The 24,002-nt window shown below is 34.9% G+C and overlaps 1 protein-coding gene across 30 annotated transcripts in view; it reads right to left on the bottom strand.

Annotated features, from left to right (window-relative positions):
• RIMS2 (regulating synaptic membrane exocytosis 2) overlaps positions 1-24,002 on the bottom strand; it is a 255,960-nt gene that overhangs the window by 149,179 nt on the left and 82,779 nt on the right. For 27 of the 30 annotated variants that reach the window (XM_029285266.1, XM_029285256.1, XM_029285271.1 and 24 more), the window contains one exon: positions 17,287-18,200. In XM_029285266.1, coding sequence (XP_029141099.1) covers positions 17,287-18,200 — 914 coding nt within the window. Of the gene's footprint in view, positions 1-17,286; positions 18,205-24,002 lie in introns of all 30 variants that reach the window. The other 3 variants (XM_029285245.1, XM_029285243.1, XM_029285246.1) reach the window with 1 other exon arrangement.

The following is a 24,002-nucleotide window of genomic DNA, read 5'->3' on the forward strand; positions in this document are numbered from 1 at the left end:
AGTCGAGGACTTTCCCTGCCCGGGAGTGCCGCACATGCGTGGTTCCGCCCCCTGCGCCGGCCGAGGTGTAGCTGGCAAGCGGCAGAGATGGAGCAGGCCGACCACCAGCTGGCCCAGCTCAAGGGAGGTAAGGCATCCGCCGGAAAAGGGGAAAAAAATGGCGGACAGCCTTGCTTGGCGACCCCCGTGAAATGGTCGATCGACCCCAAATGGGGTCGCGACCCATAGGTTGAGAACCGCTGGACTAAAGTGATCCAACGGACAACAAAATAAAACATGAGCCTTTAACAAATAATAAACATCAACCCTAGGCCTGGGACCAAAGCCAACTTTTCAAAGTTGTCCAGAACCCTAGGAGAGAAGGCACCATTTTTATCTCTGGGGAAGTGCTGTTCTAAAGAGTATGAGCTGCAACAGAAAAGGCATACTTCCTAGGTATCACAAGAGGACAGTGTTGAATGGAAGGAACCTGGAGTGCACCTACTCTGCTGGCCCACATTGAGCAAGTAGAAACAATTGGAGTCAAGCAGTCTCTCAGATATGTTCTTGAAATCTCTGAATGGCTGCCATACAAAGGAAACCAGGACTTCTTCACTCAGTTGGATTATGTTATCATTTGAGTATTAAGGATAGAGTCAAATAATGCAGTAAATTGGATAAAAATTGAGTTTGTAAGGCATTGCAGACCTGGGTATTCCACCCAGGTATTCAGGCTTGAGGATACACAAGCTCTGCTAGTTAATATTGTATATTTTACTGGTTGGAATTACAGTTTTTGACCTCAGATATTATTATTTGGATCTGTAATCTGCGTTTTTACCTTTGTATGTTGCCCAGAGTCACTATTGTGACATGAACACTAGGTAATAGTATGAATGAATGAATGAATGAATAAATAAGGTATTTAATTAACATCTAACATGTTATGCATAACATCTCATGTGGACATTTTGTTTTGTTTCGTACACGGGTTTAAAGTTATTGTATTGTATATTGTATGAACCCAACCTAGGTGCCAAAAAACCCCAAATCCTCCATTGGAGTTGGGCAGCTAATAAATCTCATGTTAAAAATAGTAAGACATCTGAATATCTAAATCCAGTGTTGGATATATTGAATACTTTTTAGAATTTTTACTTTTGTTACTAATAGTAACAAAAGTAAAAACTCTAAAAAAGTAGTCAAAATATCCAACATTGGATTCAGATATTCAGATGTCTTACTAAGATATTTTTAACATTAATGATTGAGGTAATGAGAACATTATTACTTAAAAGCTGTTTTCATCTGTGTCTTAATGGCCACCCCATTCATTCTGACTAAAGTTCACATGAGATTTCATTATCACTTCATTTTCCAAATCATGGCTATACATTTTTGGATCCCAAATAAGAGGAAAATTAATCTTAATACTTGGATCATAGTCACCCCCCCCCCTTTATCTTCTAAAACATTAATATACATTTAAATATATATATATTCCAAAATGTTATTTGCAATTGTGGATTTTTTGAAAGAATTGTAATTGACAATTGCCACATTGGTTAAATTTGAACAACAGCCCAGGCTAAGATATTTGAGTGCTATTTTGTATGGCCAGTATACTGTAGAAACCCAGAAATTAATTCAGTAAATTAAATTTCTATTCATCATAAACTAGCATTTTATGTGAATACATGTTTTTTTTTTTTTAAAAAAAGGGCCTTCATATGAAATCAATTCATTAACTGATGAAATAATATGAATCTATGAAGAAAAAAGTTAAATTGCTGTTGGTTCAGAGAAAAGAGATCTTAATTAGGATTCTGTTTTTCACAGCAGCCACCTACATCTTTGCATGAAATCCATAAGCAAGACAAAACGGTAGATATCACTGGCTCTCAAGCAATTGGTATTTAAAGAAATACTATGTCTTGTCATCATAGCTACCAACCAATAAAAGGGGACATAATCTCTTTTTAAGTCTTTTATTTCCCCTTTTAAAGCCACCCCTAAGTTTAAATGTGCTGCAGCCATTTTTATATCAAATTTCACCTTTAGTCTTCTCCCCATCCATGGCAAATAAAATATTTCCTGCTCTACCTTACTTGCCATCATTCTTCTAATTCAGAGGTGGGGAACTATGGCCTCTTTATGACTTGGGGACTTCAATTTAAGTCATGAAAGAGCCATAGTTCCCCATCCCTGATTTAAATGGAATTTTACAACAAAATCTAAAGCAATAGAATCATTTTGCATTATGATCCTAAAATGTTTCATCGTTTTCTTCAAGAAGCGTCATTCATTTAATCCACCAACTTCAGAAACATAGCAGAAACCAATGCAACCAGATAGACAGAATATTTCTTCAGACTCCCTGACATACACCAAACTCATAACTTCCTTCCTGACAGAATTTAAAAAAAAATGGTGAGGTTGCAATTACTAGCTTGAAGAACAAGTCTTCCCCTGAAGAAAACTATCCAAATTTGCTTCTCATTGTATAACATTTTCAAATTTATCAATATTATTTTACTTCTGTGGTGTTTTTATGTATATGCAATCTTTGTCCCTAATATTTCCTTACAGCACCATTTGCATTACTGAATATTATGAGGAAGAAAAAATTCTTTAAATCCTCTGCTTCTATACCACTTGTAATTTTATAAATTTGAAATGGCCATCTTGCCCAAGAATGTATAAAGATCTTAGCTATTTGATGGAAAATATGTAATGATCTATGTTGAAGAGATTGCTGAATTCTTGATAGAAGAATATAAGTCAATGATAGTCATCCATTTGTGATTTTCAAAATAAATTTTAAAAGATCTTTTCCAAGAAAACTTAATATATTGTTTGTTAAAAGCAAAACTTGAAAGGACAATCTAGCATTGCAAATCTGTCTTTGAATTAGTACAATCTTTAAATCACCTTCTAAAGTACTTACTGTTCTATCCCAGCCTATTGCCGTCCTTGTAAGAGGCACAAGGACCAAACCCCTGCTGATACAATAGGCTGGAAACTTTAAAACAAAACAAAATTTGGGTGACAATCCTGTCAATAAGTCCAAAACACAAACAGCAAACCTCAAGTCCAAAGGAAGGAAATAGTCCACAGGAACACGTTGCAAACAAGACGAACAGACCAGGATTCCAAGAAGCACTTTGCAAACGGTTGCCTTCAGCAACCAGCAACGCCCACACCTCCCCTTTTTATACAGCAGTCCCAGGGCGTTGCCNGCTTTGTTTTATTAAGTCTATCTATCTAGTAGCCAGTACTTCTAATTTCCATCCTCAGTAATGTCACTGAAAGTTGGTATTTATATGGGCTTTAAATTTGCTTGAAGCATTTCACTTATGGAAAATTTGTATTCTTTCTGAGATCAAAATTCAATTTCTGCTCTGTTTACTCTGTTTACTTTTAACAAATGTATTACCTTTAATAAATACTGCCTTACAATAGTAGTAAGCTTTCTTGATCCGCTAATAGTCTTAATATTATTTTACAAAATAATACTCTGTGGGCTTTGCACAGAACCTTTCTTTCAAATATTTTTTGTAACATTTCTAGCCTAATTTTGTAGATATTAGGTGCACTAATTCGACAGTTCCCACTATTTCCTAAGTCATCATAGTTACAATAAGGGGTTAATAATACATCCTTCCAAGGTTCTTTTCACTGATCATATGTGTAAATCATTTTGATAAATCAAAAACAATAAATGCTGCTAAAGTGTTGCAATGCAACTGCTAAATATTTTTTCTACACTGTACAAATACTAGCAATATACAGATGCCCTGATTCACACTACTGCAAATGGCAAAATATAACAGTTAATTTGGCTAGCCCTTGAGAATTCTTTTCAATCGATTGTAAGAGAATGGTGTAAAATAAAAGGAAGCACTCTATAGTAAGAGTCACAGTTTTTTCTTTACTTCCTTTACTTTTTTTCTCATAAATCTAATTTAGCACTAATCTTGCATGAAGGCTAATGAAAATGTGATATTAACTCAATGAATGTGATTAGCTATGCATTAACCCTTAACCTCCATTACTGAAAAAATGCATCATCATAACATTTACCAAAAAGTTTGATTAAGCAAGGGTTAATAGTTACAAAAATTGCAAATTCATTAATGCATTAAAAGCAGGTATTTGCTTTTGCAAATTTAAGCTGCTCCTTTCAACTTACATTTTCCTTAAACACATTCCATAATATCGCATATTGTGATCACATACAAGTTAGCCTATATAAAGTTTTTAGTAAATGTTATGATGATGCATTTTCCTTAGGAGTAACCAGTGCTTTTTTTTTCTCATAGAACGCCCAGAACGGAGTTCCGGCACTTTTTTGGATGGAATCTTGTAGGGTAGGCAAGGAGGGTTGTATGATGTATGTGAGTTTCGGCACCTTTTTTTTTTTTTTTTAGAAAAAAAGCACTGGGAGTACACAGACTGAAAATAAATATTATAGGATAAAAAGCGCAAGTGCCATTGTTCTTCAATTCCTTCTCAATATCTCTATTTCTAAAGAAACATGGATATTGTTTCTCCCAAATTCTACACTACAAAGTTAAAAAACAAGCAATTTTATTTATAAACTTTTTTGTGTTGATTGGAATTGAGAAGTCCATTCCGGTAGTACCTGTCTACCAATAGCCAACTCAGCATTCAACACATGTCTTATATCACCCTTCTATCAATTATAAATGCTGCTTCTATCACTAGAACAAACCTGGAAGGTCAGTTTGCATATAGATTCCTGAATTTCATTGTTATTTCAAATTCACATAGGCAAACCATTAAGTTTGAAAGACCAACAGGCACTGGTAGGAAACAGAGGTTTAATCTGTAGAATGCTGTCACATATGGCTAAATTGTCTTTTATTTTTTAAAAATCTAACAAATAAAAACAATATAACAATGGTAACATAAAAACACCTAACCCAACATTAGAGCATTTTAAAAAATTAAAGAAAGCTGTTAAGAGCAATTTAAAAAGTCAGTTTAGTTAGATATGTCTTAACAGCTTGTCCAAATAGTGATTGAGCTTATTTGCAGGGAAGTTAAACCAATCACAATAATTTACAATTTGTATTCTTTTTTGCTGCGGGGGAAAAAAATGTCCATTTTAAATGAGAAACCAAAATATCTTAAAGACAGTTGAAACCAAGTTTCTTTTTATGACACGCACAACTGTGTTCTCACCAAAATAATGCAGAGGAGTCATAAAACCTACCATGTTATATTACATGAGAGTGATGAAAGATAACACTGAAACTGGAATGTCTTCGATAAAACATTTTGGGATGCTCTCACTATGGTGCCCTGCATTCCTCCATACTAGTAGAATTCTAGTTTCAGATAGTATCTCCCTGTCTGATTCGATCTGGCAAGGTTAGCACACTCTGGTTCCAACTGATTAAGCAATACCATCTATCAGGACCGTCTATCAGGACCATCTGTAGCCTTACAGCTAAGAAGGTGATCTCTAAAATTATCCTCCCCACAAAACTTCTACCAAAACAGAGGGAGATGACTTTAGTGGTCCTGAATAAATTTTATTCCACTTGAAGTGTTTTAAGCAAAATTAAGTTTATACAGGAACACTGATATTCTCTCCATTTTGGTTCTTTTTGATACATTGAAACATATAAAACAAGCAAGTGCTTCCAACAAAGAAAGGCAGGTTTATGAGGAAAAACTTCAGTATGACTGTAATTCATATTACATAACTGGCATCCACATATTCTCCAATTTCCAAGTAAACAAATTATATAACAAGAGCCCTCAAAATGAATCATACTCTAAATGTTCACTAAAGCATCAAATATAAAACTTGAAATAATGTAATTTCCATTTCCATTAACAAAGTAATACATTTTTGTAACTTCTTTTTGTGACTGCAAAGAAAGAGCATGATATCAGTTAAAATTTCTTTCTTAAGATTCATTTTCAAAATAGTAGTCATGATGAACATAGCAAATTGGTGAGGATGTTTCCAACTAGTCGCCTCAAACCTTCAGTCACAAAAATTTTGCTACTCACCTGCATCTACTTTGCAATTTGTTCTGGGCAGATGGGCATGCTTCCAAACAATGCATAGAATTGGAATTACTTGTTTTTCTAAACATAAACATGGTCCCATATGAGAAATTTTTGGGCTTTATTGGGGCATAGATTGGATTTTCATATTGAGACTCATGAATACTTAACTCTTTGGAAAAGAACCAGTTAAATAGGTAGTAAAGATAGTCCTCAACTTATGGCCACAACCTGGACCAGAATTTCCATTGCTAAGCAATGCAATTGTTAAATGCATTGTACCCGATTTTATATCCTTTTGTGCCTCAGTTGTTAAGTGAATCACTGCAGTTAAGTGAATCACAGGGCTGTTAAGTAAATTTGGCTTCCCCCATGATTTTGCCTGGGAAGGTTGCAAATCGTGATCATGTGACCTTGAGATGCTGTAACTGTCGTAAATACGAGGGCAATTCGGAAATAAATCTCCATTTGAGCATGTGCGAGAAATAGGCAGGGATAGTGACGCCTGTCCTATGGTGTCATGTGCAGTAATTCAGTAGACAGTGAGGAGTGGAAGGAGAAGGTTGTATTGCAATTGACTCATCCACTAGATCAATGAAAAATGAACCCTGCCATGGAAAATCCCACCAAATGTGAAGTGCATGCAGTAATACGATTCCTGTGTGCAAAAACACTTTCGGCAGCTGCAATTCATCATGAATTGTGTAATGTTTACAGACCAAACATGATAAGTGAAGGTGTTGTGTGTCAATGGTGTCGCATGTTTAAAAATGGACGAAGTGACATGCACGATGGGGCAAAAAGTGGCCGCCCATTGTAGTCAGCGATGAACTCATGCAGGATATTGACAAAAAAGTCTGTGAAATCAGTTGGTTCTTAATATCTAAAGCATCGGGGTATGCTGACTTCCGGTGTGGTGTGGGTTCAGGATAATGCTCGTCCGCACACCGCTAGACGTACCCAAGAACTTCTGAAGCAGTTCCGTTGGGATGTTTTTGATCACTGTCCCCGTCCAGATTTGGCGCCGAGCGACTACCACTTCTTCAGGCACATGAAACAGCGGCTTGCATCACACCACTTGGATGTCAATGCACTTCACGATGCTGTCACAGAGTGGCTTCATTCCCAGGCAGAAGATTTTTTTGCAGAAGGAATTTCAAACCTTGTAAGACGTTATGACAAGTGCCTCAATTTGAATGGCAATTATGTCAAAAAGTAACGTAATATTGTAGTTTTCTAACGTGTATAATAAAAGTTCTGTATCTGCGAGTGTCTGTCATTGATAACCAAACAGAGGTTTATTTCCAAATTGCCCTTGTATATGCTGGCTGGTAAGCACCCAAAGTTTAATCACGGGACCACAGGGATGCTGCAATGGTTGTAAGCTTGAGGACCAGTCATGTGTCACTTTTTTCAATGCCACTGTAACTTCAAACAGTTGCTAAACAAATCGTTATCCGTCTAGGACTAGGAATAGTGACTTTTAATCATTACATAATTATTACTTTGAGAATTTTTCATAAATTTAAATTGAATGTGGTCTCCCTAGTTCAAGGGTAGACAACCTTGGCTCTTTTATGACTCGTGGACTTCAACTCCCAGAATTCCTGAGCCAGCCACTCAGGAATTCTGGGAGTTGATGTCCACGAGTCATAAAAGAGCCAAGGTTGCCTACCCCTGCCCTAGTTTATAGCAGTGGCAGTATTTTCAAGTTAAAAAAGTTTTGATGGCCCAACTTGGGCTTTGGTTACTTCAACGATATCTGAGATGCTGGAATCTCCAATAATAACATCAACAGTTGAAAGTCCTTAAAAATGTTAAAGTAGTACTGATGGATTTAAAATTAAAATTAATTCATCAAATGTTGCATTTCAGTTTACTGGAATCCATGAACAACATTTTGAAAGAATGGGTATCGGTTTTCTTTTGTTGTAAATGTAATAAATTTGAGAGATTGCTGACGAGGATTAAACCTACATAAATCTTCTAATCTTTAAAATGCCATATGATACTTTGTCATTTTCATTTCATTTTCCACTAATCTATGTATTTAATAGATAGATGGCTATATTAAACATATCCAGATGTCTTAAAATATCTTTTCTTACCAGTTGGCACAAAGCTGTATAATTTAATTACTAATGATATGCTAGTAAATAAATTGCATCCAATAAGATTATTTCTATAAATAACAAACAAATTCCAATGCATAATTCAAATTAGTTTATATAGGTTATAAAAGTAAGAGACAAAATATGTATGCTACCCAACTTATATAATTAAAAAGTTTATCGGTAACTATCAGGAATATAAAACAATCTTTAAGGTCCAAATTAAATTTCATATTTTGAAAAGTCAAGCATTGAAAACAATCTTTGCAAAGATATCCCAGTTTTCTTTATATATACAGGTAGTCCTCAACTTACACTCATTCAGTTAGTGACATTTTGAAGTTACAATGGCACTGAAAAAGTGACTTATGACCATTTTTCTCACAATTCAGATGCTTGGCAACTGGTTCATATTTATTTGCAGTGTTCTGGGGTCATATGATCATTTTTTGTGACCTTCTGACAAGCAAAGTCAATGGGGAAACCAGGTTCACTTAACAATTGTGTTACCAACTTAACAACTGCAGTGATTTACTTAACAACTATGGCAAGAAAGTTCATAAAATGGGGTACAATTCACTTACAAAGTTTTGCTTAGCAATATAAATTTTGGGCTCAATTGTGGTTGTAAGCAGAGGACTACATGTATTAAGTGTTAGAGTCTAAAAGTAATACTATACATTTGCATCATTGTATCATTGCATTTGTTTCATTCAGCATCACCACAGTTTGCTGCAGACGCTAATGGAGGAAGCAGATATAAATCGCAATGCCAATTTATCATACATAATTTAATTGAACTGTGTATTATGACGGCTTATGTTGAAAAGGAAGCAGAAAAAGGGGTTACAAGTATGCAAAAACTATGCTGTACAAGTAGTCCACAACTTGTGACCACAAACTGGATTTTCCATTGCTAAGCAATATGATGATAAAGCACATCACCCAACAATGGCAAAGGCAATCCTGACACTCCCCATTGCTGTCATTAAGTAAATTCCACCATTAGGCAAGGACTCACTCCAATACAAGCCACTCTGGGCTTGATTCCTCCTAACCCAAGCCTCAGTTCTTCCAAGGGACTGTAAATATTCCCCCAGTCTCTGCCCTTAAAACCACCCTATACCCTGCCTTGTTGGCCAGCAAGCAACCCCAGAACCACACGGCTCTTTGGCTGCTTGCCATACTGTAGCTCAGAGTCTTCTTGCCATGCCCAGCCTGGCCCCTGCATTCATAGCTGACTGTTGTCTTCTTTCTCCCACATGACTAGCCTGATCTTTCGCAAGGCTGCTGCTGGTCACTTGAGGCCATCATTTCCAGGTCTCATGAGGAAACTGCCATGAGGAAAAAAGCCTTATACAGCTGGCATAAGGAGCAAGGAGCCAGGCTGGGCTGCCTGGTCAGCAGCAGGAGAAAGTGGCAGCAGAGTGGCAGAGGCTATGGAGTGCAGGGGCCCAAAGGGCATAGATGGGGGAGACAGGTGAGTGAGGGGAGTTGAAAGAACCCTGCAGTCTAAGTGCGGGTGGGCTTCCAAGTGCCCAAATTTTTATCACATGACGGTGAGGATACTGCAATGGTCATAACTTCAGGGACCAATCATAAGTCCCTTTGATCAGCTAATTATTCAAAGAGGGCAAGAAAGAAATCATTAAGAGTCATGACTTTGGCTAAGCATTCATTCTTAGATAAAAGCAGGGCTTTTTTTCTCATAGAACGCCCAGAACGGAGTTCCGGCACCTTTTTTGGATGGAACCTTGTAGGGTAGGCAAGGCAGGTTGTATGACATATGTGTGTTCCGGCATTATTTTTATTTTTTTTAGAAAAAAAGCACTGGATAAAAGGTACATCAGGCAGTAATGGAGACAATAGTAGTAAGGCAGCATCAGATCTCAAAGCCCCCATCTATAGACTATTTGAAATGGACTTTGAACAGGAGTCCAATCCCTGCAGCTACAAAAGCAGCATCGCTCTCACCACTATACAGATAACCAGAAGTCATGAAGTACAAATCTAGAGCTGCACTGAGAAGAACTTGGCTGGGGTTGGGATTCAAGGCTTATTAAGGCCAAGTATGCTCAGAGGCTAGCAATTTCCTATATTTAAAATCATCTAAGTACAGCACAGCATTAGAAAATATTGCATTACAATACAACCTTGTATATCAGATATACAGTGCATTCAGAAACTATTCAGACCCCCCTTCACTTTGGTCAATTTTGTTATGCTGCAGCCTGATTCCACACTTGTTGAAATTCATTTTTTTTCTCATTATTCTACACTCAGTACCCCATAATGACAAAGTGAAAACAGAATTTTAGAAATGTCTATAAATTTATTAAAAAGAAAAAACTGAAATATCACATTGGCATAAGTGTTCAGACCCCTCACTCAGTACTTTGTTGAGGCATCTTTGGCAGCAATTACAGCCTCGAGTTTTTTGGGGTATGATGCAACAAGCTTTGCACACCTGGATTAGAGGATTTTATGCCGTTCCTTCCTTGCAAATCCTCTCAAGCTCAGTCAGGTTGGATGGTGACCATCAGTGGACAATCATTTTTAGGTCCCTCCAGAGATGGTCAATAGGGTTCAAGTCAGGGTTCTGCCTGGGCCACTTTAGGATGTTCAAAATGCTGTCCCTAAGACACTCCTGTGTTGTCTTAGCTGTGTGCTTTGGATCATTGTCATGTTGGAAAGTGAACCTTCAGTCCAATCTGAGGTCCTGAGCACTGTGGAAAAGGTTTTCATTGACGATATCCCTGTACTTTGCTCCATTCAGCTTTCCCTCAACCAGTCTCCCAGTCCCTGCTGCTGAAAAACACCCCCACAGCATGATGCTGCCACCACCATGCACCATTGAGAAACATAATATAGCAGATTCAGTATGCCCACTTGTCAGATGGGCTTACCATTTGAATGACTAATTAACTAACTTGACGGCCAGGACAATGCAATACAAAATGGGCATATAACCTATTTAGGACAGTTATATCAAAAAGATGTCTGTGAAAAGTATAATTGTGGACAACTGCACTTAAGAATAAATTAAGGAGAGCTACATTCAAATATAAGTATTAGAGAAATGTGTCCAGAAAAATATTTTAAGAAAAATTATGTATCTCAACAGATGTAGATTTTAATTAATTTTGTACTTTTTGTACTTGTACTTTCCTGTTTTCCCCAGTGTCTTTATTTATTTTAGAATCAGGAAACATAAAAAAGAAAAATTAAATGAAAAAGAAATCTACAAACAACATAAATAAAAAATATTTAGTGCCACATATTGAAGTGTTGTATCAATGTAAGCTTCAGAAAATTACAACAATTGAGTTGATATTCATCTAGTAACAACAGCAAGTATAATGAATCACTATGTTAAAGCCTTCTATTAAGAGAAAGTTTGACTGTCCATTTGTAGAATTATAATCCCCAAATTGAATTAAATGTTTTCCAAATTGAATTACATTTTGTAGCACACTTGTTTTTCAAATATGAGTTTAGTTTTCACATCGATAGCTTATTTTGCCATTATTCTATAGATTCCCTGGATAATCTCTGAAGTTTTCTTGGCAAGAATTTTGTTAAGTGGTTTGCTATTGCTTTCTTCATAGGACTAAGAAAGAGGGGTTTTATGACTCAGACAGGACTAGAACTCACAGTTTCCTACTTTCTAGCATTATTCCTACACCAAACAGGCTCCCTATAACTCTTTTAGGATTCTTAAATAATTCTTCAAATTTAAAACCAATAAAAACACTTGAAAGTCCATTATTTTTTGTTGGCTCAAATGTTTAAAGCAAAAATTGAGTTATAAAATATCAGAAGTATCAATAATTAGTAAGTAATTGAATTTCATGCAGCTCAACTGTTGACATTTATTAGCTAAATTACCTGCTAATATGGACAATGGCCTGCATCTTATCACAACAGATCTGCAGCAGGGCATAATTTGTTCAGCCAGTTCCATGCAGTGGTTAAGGTGCTGATCTGAAAACCTGGAAACTGTGAATTCTAAGCTGGGTGACTCTGGACCAGTCACTCTCTCTCAGCCCAAATAACCTTATAGGGTTGCGATTATGAAAAAAGTAGGATGCAGAAGTATTAGCTGCATTCACCACCTTGAGTTGACCACATATTTTAAAAAAAGATGGAATTAAAAACATAATAATAATGCATACGTATGCTATCATTTAAACACAGAGTGTTAAAGGTATAAATGTTCAGATAGCCTAGTCCAGGGGTAGGCAACCTTGGCTCTTTTATGACTCGTGGACTTCAACTCCCAGAATTCCTGAGCCAGCCATGCTGGCTCAGGAATTCTGGGAGTTGAAGTCCACGAGTCATAAAAAAAGCCAAGGTTGCCTACCCCCGGACTAGTCCTTGAAACAACAACTGGGACTGGAATTTCCATTGCTAAGCAATATGCTTGCAAAGTGTGACCACATCACTTAGTATTTATTTATTTATTTATTTATTTGTTTTGATTTATATCCCGCCCTTCTCCCGACGGGACTCAGGGCGGCTCACAACATATTTAAAAACATAGACATGTTTACAACCCCCACCAGATAAAACCAAATTAAACCAATATTTAAAGTTGTGCAGTTAAAATTATTCTTAAAAAAACCCGGTTTAAAATCCTCCCTAGGCCAGGCCCGCTTGCTGAAAAAGCCATGTCTTGAGTGCGGCGGAAAGTAAGGAGATCCGGAATCATCCGGATCTCGGGGGGTAGTTCGTTCCAGAGGGTGGGGGCACCCACAGAGAAGGCCCTCCCCCTGGGGGTCGCCAGCCGACATTGCTTCGCCGACAGCACCCTGAGGAGACCCACTCTGTGGGAGCGTACCGGTCTATGGGAGGGAATCTGTGGCAGAAGGCGGTCTCGGAGATAGCCAGGTCCAATGCCATGGAGCGCTTTAAAGCAATCCATGCAGTCATAGTTGCTGTTGTTAATTGAATCCCATGGCCGTTAGGCAAGGCAACTTCCTGCTGACTCCCTACAACCAAAATCACTAGGGAAAGGGTTAGGGTTATAAATTCCAGGCCTGCAGGCAGATATATGGGGGCATGGGGGTGTGGGAGAAGAGTCAGTGAGGGTGTGCAAGGGAGTAAAGAAAGGTCCAAGAGTGTGTAAAAGAGGCACCACGTAAATCACAGAGCGTTTACAAGAGCGCTGCATGAATCAGGGAAATAGACATCATGGCACAAATGCTGAGGGGTGTCGGGAGGTTACACAGGTGGGGAAGGCTTACCCCTATGACCTGTAATATCCTTTCCGGCTTCCCAACTAACTTTCTGGAGAAGCTGGTAGGGTAGGTTGCAAATGGCCATGATGTGATTCCTCGACACTTGACAACAGGTTTTAAGGGCAAACGGGTGGACAAGCACTCAGATTGTGATCACATGACCACAGGAATACTTTGAAAGCTTGAACTCAAAGGACCCCTTATAACTTGTAGCTTTGAACAATCACTGACCAAATGGTCAGAGGTCAAGAACTACCTGTATTTCACACATAAATAAATAACTTTGGAAGGGTAAATTTGACATTTACAACTTCTCTGGGCTGATTTTTTTTCAATCACTTTATTTAACTTCTACATTTTATCAGTGATACCATTGTGGGTATCTTTTGATTCAGCAGAAGATACATTTAGATTTTAGAGATTTAGGTCAGACTTAGTCTATTTCAGGGATCTCCAAACTTGGCCCTTTTATGACTTCTGGACTTCAACTCCCAGAATTCCTCAGCCAGGCACGCTGGCTGAGGAATTCTGGGAGTTGAAATCCACAAGTCATAAAAGGGCCAAGTTTGGAGACCCCTGGTCTATTTGAATGAGTCCTTTTCCCAACACAATCCCAGCAACAATATGAAGGGCCATTATGATTGGAATGAATGCCTACAGAGATTGTATTCTATCTATGTTTGTTGTACTACAATCTGAGAAATATTCAAAAGCATGATGTGATGAGCACGTGGCACAGAATTTCAGTCCCTTCTTCTCTTTTATTTTTCATATCTTGTCCATAAATCTCAACTAATATAGAAGGTCCTAATGCTAAAAGACCCAAAAGAAGGATTAAAAATAAAAAGACACATTCTTTTTTACACAATAATTTTATTAAAGATTATATAGAAAAAATGTACAAACTATAAAAAAAATGAAAATGAAAAATAAAAATAAAAGGTGCAGAAAAAAAGAAAAAGAAAGAAGAAACCTATCCCTTCATCACCAGCAACTATAATTAACATTAACAACTCATCAGTTTCTTAAAATAAAACAAGCCATCTCTTCATTCCAAATACCACCCATTCTCCTCAAATAGATCATTAAAGTATCACTCCATCTTGATCAGCAGAAGTTCATTAAGGGTTATCAGAAACAACAACATAACTATTACACTCTATATCTAATAAACCCACTTTAAATCCTTTTTTTGCATTTATTAAACACGGATACTTAAAATGCAACATTGTCTCTTTATCTCTTAAAGATAATCAATACCTTTAAAACATAATCATCCAGAGCTAGTCAACAAAAAAAAACCCATTAAACCTTAATGGAAATAACAGTCCATCAATTTTAACCTTGATCTAATAAATTAACTTTGTATTCTTTCCTTTTTCTTCTGACATTTTTAATACCCCACTTTGTTTCTTCTCTCAAAGTCATTGACAACTTTAGCAAGATCCTTTTGAATATCCACCATAAAGAAAATATCCAAGTCACTCGTCATATTCTCATTGTCTCTTCTCACAAAATCAAGCCCCTTGATAAAATCCATATAAAAAGGTTCTCCACATTACTCTTCTGATTTAGTATGTGTGTCTTTTTGTTAGAACATCAGCTGGTTTCATTTGTGTATCCAATATTTCCTCTTTCTGTTTTAAATTCACATTGAAATCAATTTCAGCTTATCTAATGAAGCTTGTTCCTCTTCTATGACACCATCCAATATATCTATAATAGCAGATGTCTTTAAAATTATTTTCTGAATCCAATAATTGTTCTTTTTCATTGGATCCACAGATGTATTTGTTTCCTTCTGGTGCCTTCTAGTTATCTTATTAAGTTATTTTTGCTCCCAAGTGTAAACATGGGAAGTTTCTCACAGGAAGGATTTAATTAATTTTCAAGTCTTAATTCAACTCTATCTGAGCCCTTAGTCCATTTTAAGATTTCTAAAATCAACATTCCAATCACCATTTTGCAGAATATTCCATTTTTTTTTCTTTTTCAAAACCTTAAACTAGTAATTAAGTAATTAAAACCTTTTTTCTTAAAGGATTAAAGGCTTACACAATGAATACAATAAAACCTGTAATTCTGAAATTTCTCAATCTTTATAGAACAGTAAAAAAAATTAAATACAAAGTAATTGTGAGATTTGGTTGAACTTAAAGTCCATTGTAGGCTATATTGAAGGCTATAAGCTTGATGGAATTCTATGAATCTCAGCTGTTTGAGAGCTGATCACAAAAAACTCATTTCCTATTTACTAAAAAAAAAAAACCCAGCTGTTTAAAGTACATATGGGTGATTTCTAGATCTCTCCTTTCTCCAGAGAGGCTTCAGCAGTCCAGATCCTGCATACAACTGCTGTTTTCAACTGTAATGTCTCCTGCTCTTCATGGAATATCAGTTCACTATTTCTCACCAGAAGTGACTTTCCATTGTACATTCTGAGCTTGTTCATGAGGAAAAAATGTATGTGTGCTCTTAGAGTAGCAACGTTTATAATTTATAAAAATTCAGATTTTAGCTCTTTTTTCCTTTATACCACAAATATATTTCTTCAAAACAGCAACACAGAAATATCATTGTAAGGTAAATGTTGCAGTCCAAAGAACACCTCAAGGAGATAAATATTTTTTTATTTTCAAGTAAACATATTTAGATTCCTGATATAAATATAAAACATAAATCTAGCGATACAACTCTTAAATAGAGCGTAAATGTTTTGGTTTTAATTATTTAACTCCATAGTTGTGGAAGTTTAAATCTTTATAATAGTTAAAGCTTGACAGGAAAGAAAAAGACATCCAATTACAGTACATTGTTAAGAATCAAAGAACCAATTTTCCCAGATTATTTGCATGTAAAAACTCAAAGTGTAATAATTTAAGAATATTAATAATATGCGGTTTAGTGGGGGGGAAACAACACAAATTAAATTTACTATGCTATATTCTAATATACTATGTTACAGAATTTCACTTTTTATAAACACTTCACTTACCCTGGAACACTTTGATATCATTGCATTCAAATGTCACATTTAAAAGCATATAATTTCCTACCCAGACAGATGAAATCTAGAATTATCAATATCTTTAGTTCATTACTTTAAATCTGTCAACTTCACTAATTTTAGCCAATTCTTATCAATTATTAATGAACAAAGAATAGTAGATTTTTTAAAATTAAAAGTTGGTTTTTTTATTGCACTGTTTTAATTACATATAACATGGGGGTAATTAACTCTCTTGATTTTTAAAACTTAAAGCTGCCCCTGGGGTTAGGTTGAACTGTATCAAGACATGAATATTAATGTAGGAAAGGTGTTTAAGCCTTTCCCTAATTCTATTTTATTGATTTAAATTGATCTTCCTGATGTTGCTATAAGATCCACCATAAAACAGAATAATACAAAAATAATATACCATAATATAGAAATTGGGATTTTTGCCATAATAAAAATAATAGTTTTTTGTGTTTTATATGTATGTGAGAGCACTCAAGAAACCAATAAACAGCCTCTAAGAAGTATGTTATCTTGACACAATTGACACAATTCAATGCTATCCACTTACTCCAGCTGGTTCCCTGTGTTTGGTTTTAAACTAGGATGCCCAGTTAGTCAGAAATGTAAGAGCTAATCTATAATTTCATTCAACCATGTTTATAAAAAGCAATTAAAAACAAAAATGTTCTATCAAATACTGGATTTATGTAGATTTAAAACTTTTAAAAAAGAGAAGATACCCAAAATTCATTTGTAAAGCTCTACTGAAATTAGACAAAACCACATTTTAAAACATCAGCATGAAGAACCTAACCTCAGTTGTGACAGTTTACTTCTATTGTAATTTCAAATACCCCACCTAAAATAAATTGCCATCTACTTAAAGGGCAAACAGAAAAAAAGGCCTTACCTTTTTCACTAACACTTTCACTTTCAATTTCTACATCATCACAGCTTGTATATTCTGGTGTAGAAGCCAACTCTTCTTCAGAGCTGCTCAATGACACCTGACGCATTTTACCTCCTTTTTTTGTTTTATGAGGCTTTGGTGGTGGAGGCCTAATTGATTCAGACTGATCTGAACTCAAGGAATCATTTCTTAACATGGTTTCCATTTTTTCACGTTTTGTCTTCCGTACAGCTGAGCTTGGGTCTAAATGATGCTGTTTTCTTAATGGATCAGTTCTCCTCATATCTGGTCTATCAAAAGGTATTGGACTCCTCCTAGGTGTTGGAGGACTGTGATTTGCGGATCTCTGCCGATTGGGACTTAGTCCCTGAGTTCTTTCCATTGAATATGAACGCTGGTCCATGGCAGCTCTGCGTTCAGATGCAGACCTTTGCCTTGATGGTCGGTCCATTCTCATCATCGAAATCCGGGAATCTTCCAATTCAGTATTGGCCAAAGACACATCACTGTGCCTTCTTTCATGACGTGCACGTGAGACCTCAGCATGAATACGCATTTGCTCTTCATATGGTTGTGGTTTGACAGGATAACGAGCCAAATTAGGATCACTTCGGTATCGTGCTTGATATTCTTCTTCCCTCCGCTGCCTTTCATATTCCCCTCTATTTTGCATGTCATCTTCCTCTAAAGGATATTCCCTTGAACGTCTGCGATTTCTCCTACTAGAATTCCTATAGTCATCAATTTCAGGTTCTTCATATGGTTGCAACCCATGTTGTGAATGTCTGTCTGTATAATCTGATGGTGATCTTGGCATTGCAGCATCTGATGTTGCATACTGTGAATAGTCGTCTCTCTCCTCCAGCTGATTGAAACTTCTGTTCTGATCCCTGGGTATTGATGGGCTTCTTTTTCTAAGCAGTTAAAAAGAAAAGAAAAATTACTAAAAATGTATATATTACAAATTAATTCAGAAATTATTTATTCCAAATGACTGAGCTACAATAATGTGTTGCTTTCTTTACATAACCTAACTATTCATAACAACTCTAATAGATGAATGTTATTTTAAGTTCTACAAAGTCAAATACTTAAGGACTGTGTATGCCAGCTTTATACAATTTTGCAATACTTGTTATAAAATATAGTATTCAAAGTATAGACAGCAGAGATTCAAATGTCATTATTTACATCCACAATGAATAGAGATAATGTGCATTGTTATACACAGGGCTTTTTTTTCTCATAGAACGCCCAGAACGGAGTTCCGGCACCTTTTTTGGATGGAACCTTGTAGGGTAGTCAAGGCGGGTTGTATGACATGTGTGAGTTCTGGCAGCTTTTTTTTTTTTTTTACAAAAAAAGCACTGATTATACATATATGTTAACCTATATAGAATTCTGCATAAGTTACGCAGTCTTTCCTCCACATAATTTGCCTTTATCAAATTGTATCTTTCCCAAGTATAATTTTTAATGCATTTGCATGCAACATAAAATATCTTCTAACTTGCTATATTAATGTTACTAACTCTCGGTAGTAGACTTAACCTCTTACCTTCTATGTCTTATAGGACCTCTGTACAAAGTTTACCAAGATAATAACCATGAAAACATTTTTACATTCTAAATATTTACTAATATATTACCAACAAAAATGCCTCAGATTAATACCAGATGCAATAAAATAACACAAAGAAAATTGAATAAATACAAATAGGTTTTGGAAAATTCCAACTACCGTATACTTAATTACTGTTTTTCACTCATTTTGTGAAAGAAAAAAAAGAATTCAAAGCATAAATCTGCTAACTAATATAAATGTCAAGTATTTTCACATTACCTTTCAAAATAAATAAACTGAAACTAAGAAGCTGATGTGCATGAAACTAATGATAATGACCAACCACAAAAGCAGGTATGAAAACTTTAGTCCTTAAAACGTACTACGTTTAAATCTAATTAAAATCATACTGGAACTATACAGTGATCTCTATTAAATGTAATCCATCTCATTAATCTCTTGAATTTTTTGTAAACTACATTTTACAAAAATATTATATTATTATTATTATTTACATCATGCCCGCTTGTTTTCAAAATGCAACCTAGGATAATAAGGTACTTTGTTTCAAAGGAAAAAATATTACAAGGATCTCATCTAAATTATCAACTTCTCATTATATAAAAAGAGTTTGTAATGGAATATACTAATTGATAAAATGAGAAAAGGGAATTGAATACCAACTTAGCCACATTTCAAATAGACCCACTGAAATTTCAGATATCATTTGTAATATAATAAGACTTATACTCTAAGCATATAAATTTGAATCCATTTTTAATTATTTCTTAGAAAAGAAAGTATTCTACTAGGCATCCTTTTCTTAGCATTTATTAAGTACAATACAAGGAAACCAAATCATATTTTAAATACAGTATGCTGTTTCTATTAGCCAAATATCAATTGTATTTCAAAATTCCAACTGTAAAGTCGATAAACAAACAGGTCACAGTAACACTCTTTAAAATCATGAATTCGGTGAATATACTTGCTAAAATATAAAACAGTTAGGCTTACATTTCTTTTTAACATATTGTTTCCTTCAAAATTCTTCTCTGATTATACAAGATTTTATTAGTTTCATAGTAATATACAAAGGTCTTTCTTTACCTGTTGATCAGCCACTGCACATCTGGGAAATCAGGAGTATCAGTTTCTGGGCATCCTATAGCTTCACTAAATCCTGATAGATTTGAGGATACCATATACAATTTCATTTGTTTTAGGAGCCCAAAATAGCCTTTTCATATAGGTTCCCGACCTTAAATACAAATTAATGAATATTTGAAGGGAACAGGTTTTTAAAATAGCTAGTCTCTAATCTGAATTGTGATCTAGAAGAAAAGTTACAAAGAACATGAGGTAGGAGCTACAGCCTAATACTGTTGTGATGTGCTGTATATAGCTGGAGGTCAAGTAAGTATTACCCGATAAGGAGGATTATAGTACTTAGTTGATTAATGATTTGTTACAGTATTGTTTTCTGCAAAATGCACATCACCAGACATTTTTGAACTATTTAAAGCATGTTTTTTCTTTTTATTTTTTTAAAAACTACATTATTTATTAAAAGAATAAGGGAAAAATACCATTCCAAGTTTAAAAGTTTATATTCTTTTAAACGTGCTTGTAAAAATATCTTAAGTATAATGTTACTGGAAAATGAAAACATCAGCAGTTTCCATGAAAATGTTTTCAAAATCCTTAAAATTGATTTATCTGAACTTAAACTCCTAGATTTCCCTGATTGTTGGGTGACCATTCTAGTTCCCAGAATCATCTGTCTCACATAACATCTTTCCAGCTGATTCTGGGTTTACTCTGGTTTTTTTTATGAGACAACATCAGTTCTCAAGACCCAGAAGCACACCTTTTCTGCAACATTACCTGCTATTTGGAACAAGATTCAGATGGACCCCAATCTGCTTTTGTTTAGAAGAGGCATAAAAACCTGGCTCCTAGCCCAGGTCTTTGGCGAGGGAGAGTGATATTGCTAATTTCATTGCACTTGCTGTCTTTTATTTTTTATATTATATCGATTTTACTGTAATTTCTTTGATTGTTCTGAACTGTCAAGACTCAGTCAGGTTCTTTTAGAAGCTGTCATACAAATTTAATAAATTATTATCTGTTCACAACAATGTGAAGTCACAGCTAAGAGTTCTTTAGTTGATGTTAGCCTCAAGTTCATCCCAAGAACCTAGGATATCATAATGTATCAGTGTAGTATATATATGTATCCAAGCATCATGGCATTTTGCAATTGACTAATGGAAATTTTGTCAATGTGCAAATTTTCTAAGAGTTCTAAGATGCTGCACAATCTTTACTAAGATTATATCAAGATTTTTTTGTATGGGACTCAGTAGGCCTATACCAACTGGGAACACCACAGTCGGTTTCTTTTTATTATATCTTTTTAAAACTTTTATTCCAAATAATGCTAAATATTTATTTATCCGTATTTACTAACCTGAAAAATGTACTTGAAAATTAATTTGAGAGATTTCTGAAAGAACCTGAAATTCTTTTGACCAAAATGTATGAAACAAAATTGAAATTGTTCATCCAATTCAAGTTTACCTAGGCTCACACACTAAATTCTATCTAGCAGTTTCCACCAGCATATTCCTATTGAATATGTTAGAAAAAAATATGTTCCATAAGAGCAGTTCAGCAGTGGAACTAATTACTGTACTCGCAGAGATAGTCAACTTTCTTTTATTGCATGTGTTCAAGCAGATTTAATTTGAATTCCTAACTGAACAGACATTCACTTGGTTTAATTACCTGTTCTGTTATTTCATATTCTCATGATTATCCCCAAACTAATTCTCTAAAATATTTAAGAAAACTTCTCATTTTCATTCTTGGACTTATTATGACATTGTTTAAATGATATGCCAAATGGTTTATCATAACGGCCCAATTTAGGCTACAGGTCAAATAATGAATAAAAAGAAATACATCTTAAAACCAGACGTGGCCCAATTTTCTTTTGTTGACTTCTACTGTACAAAATAAGGTCTTGTTTTGTTCTGTGTTAGGAAAGTTATCCTGCTGACAGACTGTAATAGTTTAAACCTGCTTTCTACTCCTTTTAATTTTTTTCCAGACCAATGGACCTTCAGAAAGAAATTATGTAAATGGATTTTGGGCTCTGTCCATCTGTCTTTCTGTCAGCAGAATTTGGTGTGACAGCAAAAGCTAACAACAACAAAAAACAATCAAGTTAGAAAATGGCTTGAATCTAGTTGGCAACTGCAGGGGAAAGAATTCAGGGGAAAAAACCCAATGCATCCTAGATTTTATCTTATCATATTTATTCTTGGTTTTGATTATTTAGAATAAGATAAAATAAAATCAGCATGACTACAACAAACCTATAAAAGAATACTAGGCTTTCAACCAGACAACAGTTCCTACGAATGGATTCTGATCTGGAGAGTTATATTAAGAATCGGAGAACTACCATATTAATAATTGGATTGATATTGATATCTGAACACGTATATATATTAGTAAAATTAAATAAAGCTCTGTTTAAGTTATTATATTGAGACAACTTATACAAAGTTCCAAAATAAACTAGAAAGATATATGGAATCAATATTACTTCAAGATCATCTGGGCTAATTTGAATGCAGTGTACTTTGTATTAATGTAGGTTGTTTGCAAACATTAAAAAAATGTTTATGCAACTCCTGGTCATTCATTTGAGTAGAATATATCAAAGTAATTTCCATTATTTTAAAGTATTTATTCATACAGTATTATTCTAATTTATCTATATCATATATTACTTCAACAACTTACTTTTATCATACTTCTACAATTGAAGTTTTACTCTATCAGATCTGTCAAATTTCTGTTTTCACCCATCTCGGCTTATATCTCAGTTTTACCACTTGGCTATTATCCAATACAATTATTCAATATGTCTTTGGATTATCTCTGANTTAAATTTATATCCCGCCCTTCTCCTTGCGGACTCAGGGCGGCTGACAATCGATTAAAAATACATAAATAACAATTACAGAATTAAAATTAATTAAAAAGAAATATTTAAACGTAGTCCAATTAAAATATAATTAAAACCCCTCTAAAAATTACCCTAGGCCAGTCCTGCAAGCTGGAATAACCAAGTCTTAAGGGCGCCAAATGGTTTATCATAATGGCCCAATTTAGGCTACAGGTCAAATAATGAATAAAAAGAAATACATCTTAAAACCAGATGTGGCCCAATTTTCTTTTGTTGACTTCTGCTGTACAAAATAAGGTCTTGTTTTGTTCTGTGTTAGGAAAGTTATCCTGCTGACAGACTGTAATAGTTCAAACCTGCTCTCTACTCCTTTTTATTTTTTCCCAGACCAATGGACCTTCAGAAAGAAATTATGTAAATGGATTTTGGGCTCTGTCCATCTGTCTTTCTGTCAGCAGAATTTGGTGTGACAGCAAAAGCTAACAACAACAAAAAACAATCAAGTTAGAAAATGGCTTGAATCTACTTGGCAACTGCAGGGAAAGGAAATCAGGAAAAAAAAACCAATGCGTCCTAGATTTTATCTTATCATATTTATTCTTGGTTTTGATTATTTAGAATAACATAAAATAAAATCAGCATGACTACAACAAACCTACAAAAGAATACTAGGGCTTTCAACCAGACAACAGTTCCTACGAATGGATTCTGATCTGGAGAGTTATATTAAGAATCGGAGAAATACCATATTAATAATTGGATTGATATTGATATCTGAACACATATATATATTAGTAAAATTAAATAAAGCTCTGTTTAAGTTATTATATTGAGACAACTTATACAAAGTTCCAAAATAAACTAGAAAGATATATGGAATCAATATTACTTCAAGATCATCTGGGCTAATTTGAATGCAGTGTACTTTGTATTAATGTAGGTTGTTTGCAAACATTAAAAAAATGTTTATGCAACTCCTGATCATTCATTTGAGTAGAATATATCAAAGTAATTTCCATTATTTTAAAGTACTTATTCATACAGTATTATTCTAATTTATCTATATCATATATTACTTCAACAACTTACTTTTATCATACTTCTACAATTGAAGTTTTACTCTATCAGATCTGTCAAATTTCTGTTTTCACCCATCTCGGCTTATATCTC

The sequence above is a fragment of the Protobothrops mucrosquamatus genome, unplaced genomic scaffold, assembly GCF_001527695.2.
Source record: "Protobothrops mucrosquamatus isolate PMUCROS unplaced genomic scaffold, P.Mucros_1.0 scaffold_168, whole genome shotgun sequence".
In the NCBI taxonomy this organism is placed as follows: Eukaryota; Metazoa; Chordata; class Lepidosauria; order Squamata; family Viperidae; genus Protobothrops; species Protobothrops mucrosquamatus.